Genomic DNA, 5,026 nt, shown 5'->3' with positions numbered 1-5,026 from the left:
ATATATATATATATGTATGTGTGTGTGGGAAAAAAAAATCACAAGACTACTTTATCTTCATCTCTACAGGCCTGTATCATGAGGGGTTCCTTGTCTTGTGATTTTTTTTTTCCCACACATACATATTGCGCTCTACCACGGTATCGAGCACTATTTTTTAGATAATCTAATCTAATTAAGACATATATATATATATATATATATAATATATATATATATATATATATATATATATATATATATATATATATATATATATATATATATATATATATGCTGGTGTTAATGTGTATGTTTGTTTGTTATGTTTATTTTTCCCATGGTCTGTGAACACACTGTGTCGGCGGAGAATGAGGAAGTGTTCTGTGTGCACGAAAAAAATACTTGGAATTGAGCCCGTTGTTAACAGAATTTGGCAATAAAAAATAAATATAGTGTCGGACTTTGTGTGTCTTCTTCTGGACACTACAATACATTATATTACCGGTACTTTATTTTATTTTCACGTGAAAAATCCTCATTTTTAATGTGTGGTGGCTAACTAATTGCCGTGGTGCACCGCCACAATCAAATACATTAAGGGGATGCCCTGCATGTGTGTGCACGCACACACACTCACACACACACAGTATATGTCCTTGTCATTGTTGTATGTGATTGTGGAAAATGTGGTGAGATGTGAAGCTACTAGATTGTTTAAATATTTGTGGACATAATCTGTCAAGCAGAAAAATGCCAATAGAAGGCTAACAGGGGGCATATCACCCCCTACAGCGGGGGTCACCAACCTTTTTGAAACCAAGGGCTACTTCTTGGGTACTGATTAATGCGAAGGGCTACCAGTTAGATGCACACTTAAATAAATTGCCAGAAGTAGCCAATTTGCTCAATTTACCTTTAACTCTATGTTATTATTAATAATTAATGATATTTATCTTTGTGGAAACACTGATCATCTTAATGATTTCTCACAATAAATATATATAGAAACAGATAAATATCTATATGCAACACTTTATTTTTATATTTTCTCTAAGTGCACATTTTTCAAATTGAACATTTTCAAATGATCACTTCTAAGACAGTCTTGTGAAATCACAATATCCCATTTTAACTAGCTAGCCACTAACATTTTTTAACAAATCATGAATTACTTTGCACCATGTTTGTACAAATAATAACTCATGTAAAATACAAAAGTAAACTCAAATTTTTAAATCATGTCACACTTTGAACTGGACATCAAATCTGTTATCTGTTTCTTTGTCAGTTAGTGGGAAGCCTGGCATTGCATGCTGTTAACTAGTGTGTTGTATTCTGGTGTGTAACTTGACACTGCAACTCTGAGTGAGTCTTGCAGATGTGCATCAGTGAGGCGTGTTCTGTGTTTGTTCTTGATGAAGTTCATGTCAGAAAAGGCTGATTCACAAAGATAAGATTTTTCCTCATTGTTTGCGGAACCTTCTTAATCTTTTGGACATATTTTCACAGCAATCTGGCCTTAAGCTTAATTATGATAAATGTAAAATGTTAAGGATCGGAAATCTAAAGGGAACGTCCTTTCGAATGGAATGCAAAGTGCCTGTTTTGTGGACAGATGGACCAGTTAACATACTTGGTGTTGTTGTCCCAGAAAATCTGGAAGATCTAGGCTCAGTAAATTATGATAATCGACTAAGAAAGCTGGACAAAAGTATGCAATTATGGAAAGGGAAATCCCTAAACTTGTATGGTAAAATGTCTATTGCCAACTCGTTAATTATTCCTCAATTTATTTATTAGTTTTTGTCATTACCAGCTCCATCACAAAACTTTTTTAAGATTTATGAGCGGAGGGTCTTCGATTTTGTCTGGAACGGCAAACCAGAAAAGATTAAAAGAAAGGTTTTGTACAAAGAGTATGAATATGGGGGCCTGAAACTTCTCAACCTTGAAGCTATGTGTCTGTCTTTAAAAGCATCAATTGTTCCAAATATGTATTTAAACATTGAGTGGTACACAAATGTCCTGTTGGACAAAAAACATGTACTGTATCAAAATAAATTGTATCCTTTTTTATAAGTGATCCCCTCCCAGAGAGTCTGCTGGGAAACATGGCGGGGTTCATAAAGAAAACAATCCACTCATAGTGGTGTTTTCAATTTTATGTGCCAGAAAAAAGAGACGATATTTTGCAGCAGTTAATATGGATGAACTCTAATATTGTAATAGATGGAAAGCCTTTCTTTTGGAAAAATATATTTGAAAGAGGAATCATTTTTGTCAATGATATTATCAATGAGAATGGTAAAATTATGAAGTATGATGAATTTAGAGCTATGTATGGTGATGCTTGCTCAAGCTTTTCATTTTATCAACTAACTGGAGTAATTGGGAAAAGATGGAAACAAATAATTAATTATGGAACTACTAAATTATTAGTTTGTAAACCTCTAATAAGAAATTCTAGTTGGCAAAAAGGAACTAAAATAAATAGAAAAATATATAATTTTTATTTAATAAAGAAATCTTTGAAGGCTGCCTCATACAACACAAATGGAAAATGGGAGGACTTTTTTGACTGCCCGTTGCCATGGGATGCCATATTCAAACTAATCTATAAAACCACTATCGATGTGCAAAATCGTTATTTTCAAATTAAAATTATTTATAACTTCTTACCCACAGGGAAAATGTTAAAATTATGGAATATGACAGAGTCAGATGATTGCCGATTTTGTTGTCAGGAGCCTGAATCCACCCTGCATTTGTTTTGGTATTGTCATATTGTGTCTTTGTTTTGGGTGGAAGTTGAAAAAATGTGTTTAAGGATTGGTTTGTTTATGAAGCTTAATGTGGTTTCTGTTATTTTAGGAGAGTTCATTGACAATCATGATTTAGTCAATTTAATTATAGTACTCGGTAAAATGTTTATTTTTAAGGCCAAAAACAGATATTCACTTAGTATTACTTTCTTTAAAACATTTATTCAGTATTTTCTAATTTTAGAAAGTTACATGGTTGAAAACGATAATGATGCCAAAAAACATTTAAAAAAAGATGAGAAGTCCTCAAAGGCTTATTTTGAAAGTATAATTATGTTGATAGATTATATGATATCTGTTGTTGTGTTCCCTAATTTGAGTGACCTGGACATAATCTGGACTGTACATAAATGCTTATTTTGAAAATGTAATTTTGTTTATAAATTATATGCAATCTGCTGTGTTCCCTAATTTGTTTCTGTGTACATGAATGAAGGTGTGTGTTGCTGAGTCCGACTTGGACATTATCTGGACTGGGCCTGGTTTAAAAAACCCTTTAAACAAATCTAATTTCATTGACAACCTGGTCTGTTGAAGATAAGGCCCTTTTTTAAAAAATAAAATAAAATAAGATAAATAAATAAAAAACATTTTCTTGGAAAAAAAAGAAAGTAAAACAATATAAAAATAATTACATAAAAAATAGTAATTAATGAAAATGTTAGTGGACCAGCAGCCTGTACAATCATGTGTGCTTCAGGGACTGTGTCCCTTGCAGATGTGTTGTCTTTGTTGTGGGAACCAGAATATTGGTAGCAGAAAGAAATAACCCCTTTTGTGTGAGTGAGTGTGGATGAGTGTGCATGGGGGAGGTTGTTTGGGTTGATGCACTGATTGAAAGTGTATCTTGTGTTTTTTCTATGTAGATTTAAAAAAATTTTTTTTTTTTTTTTTTAAATTTTTTTTTTTTAAATTTTTTTTTTTAAATTTTTTTTTTTTTAAGAACAGGCCCGCGGGCGACTCATCTGGTCCTTACGGGCGATCTGGTGCCCGCGGGCACCGCGTTGGTGACCCCTGCCCTACAGTATGTTAGCAGGTGAGTATGAAATGTACTTACTGCCTGGACCTTGGTCATCATGGTCATCTGGGAAGAGATCATCCAGAGTCTCTTTGCTGGATTCTGAGCTCTTCTCTTCCTGTATGGTATATATAACATAGTATCATTATGTGACTATCACTGCGGCGGACGGGAGGACGGACTCACAGTAGGGGACAAGTCCTCGTCATACTCCTTCAGCTGGTTCATGAACTCCAGGTGCTTCTTCTCCTCCTCCAGCTGGGCCACGCTCTGCTCGCTTTTCTGCAGCTTCTGCTGCGTCCCGGCCAGCTCGTCCCTCAGCCACTGGTTCTCCTGGCACAGGCGGCGCACCTGAGCCCGCAGCTTCTGCTTCTCCGATTCCACCGAGCTCAGGTGGTTCGACAGAGCCATCATCACCTGGCGGGAGGGGAGAAAAGAGCACACATATGGCTCACCACGTTCATAGAAACATTGCGAGATCCGGGCCTTTGTGGTTGTTGCGGGCAGACGCACCTGTGCCTCACCAAGTCCAAGGTCCAGCATCTCCAGGGACTTTCGGATCATGTGTGACTTTTCCTCCACCAGCACGCTCTCCTCGTCCTGCTTGAGGCAGCGGAGCGTTCCCAGAAGGCCTTCCAGGATGGAGTGGTGCTCCTGCTTCAGGGCGTCCAGGCCCTGAATCACCTGCTTGGTCCGGGAGATGATCTCATCCTGGGACAGTTTCTCGCCAGGGTCCTCCTCCGCCTTCACGCACACCATGGTGGACATGTCCTCACGCATCCTGGGGACAAGAGTCATAGAAGAGTCTGTGATGTGAGGGGTGATGTCGCCATGACACCTAAAGGAGCATCAGACCGTGATGAACGCTAACTGAAATGATTTTATAGCAAACCAAGGCCAGTCCAGCATGCGATATATGGAACGGTAAGCTTGTTCGCGGTTAAACACTTCACTAGCTGCTCATTTCTACAAGAGTTTGTTGAATCACGCTGAAAGAAGCGTACAAGGTGAGTAAATCTGCTCTTCTCATAGACCAGTGGTTCTTAACCTGGGTTCGATCGAACCATAGGGGTTCGGTGAGTCGGCCTCAGGGGTTCGACAGAGCCTCTGCCGCGGAGGTCAAGACACGCCCGACTCATCGTGTAAATAAAAACTTCTCCCTGTCGGCGTATTATAGATACCCCCAAACAATGTTCCCTCTAAT

At 37.7% G+C, this 5,026-nt stretch overlaps 1 protein-coding gene across 3 annotated transcripts in view; it reads right to left on the bottom strand.

Annotated features, from left to right (window-relative positions):
* The window catches only part of klc1a (kinesin light chain 1a), a 51,333-nt gene extending 46,730 nt beyond the window's left edge, over nt 1-4,603 (bottom strand). For all 3 annotated transcript variants that reach the window (XM_062034024.1, XM_062034025.1, XM_062034027.1), the window contains exons 1-3: nt 4,336-4,603; nt 4,009-4,239; nt 3,862-3,940 (exon numbers count right to left, since the gene is read on the bottom strand). In XM_062034024.1, the coding sequence (XP_061890008.1) occupies nt 3,862-3,940; nt 4,009-4,239; nt 4,336-4,602 (577 nt within the window). In that variant the 5' untranslated portion in view covers nt 4,603. The remainder of the gene's footprint in view (nt 1-3,861; nt 3,941-4,008; nt 4,240-4,335) is intronic.
* Nucleotides 4,604-5,026: the final 423 nt, after the last annotated feature.

This window comes from Entelurus aequoreus, linkage group LG23 (assembly GCF_033978785.1).
Source record: "Entelurus aequoreus isolate RoL-2023_Sb linkage group LG23, RoL_Eaeq_v1.1, whole genome shotgun sequence".
NCBI classification, from domain to species: domain Eukaryota; kingdom Metazoa; phylum Chordata; class Actinopteri; order Syngnathiformes; family Syngnathidae; genus Entelurus; species Entelurus aequoreus.
This window is presented reverse-complemented; position numbering and strand designations above follow the sequence as displayed.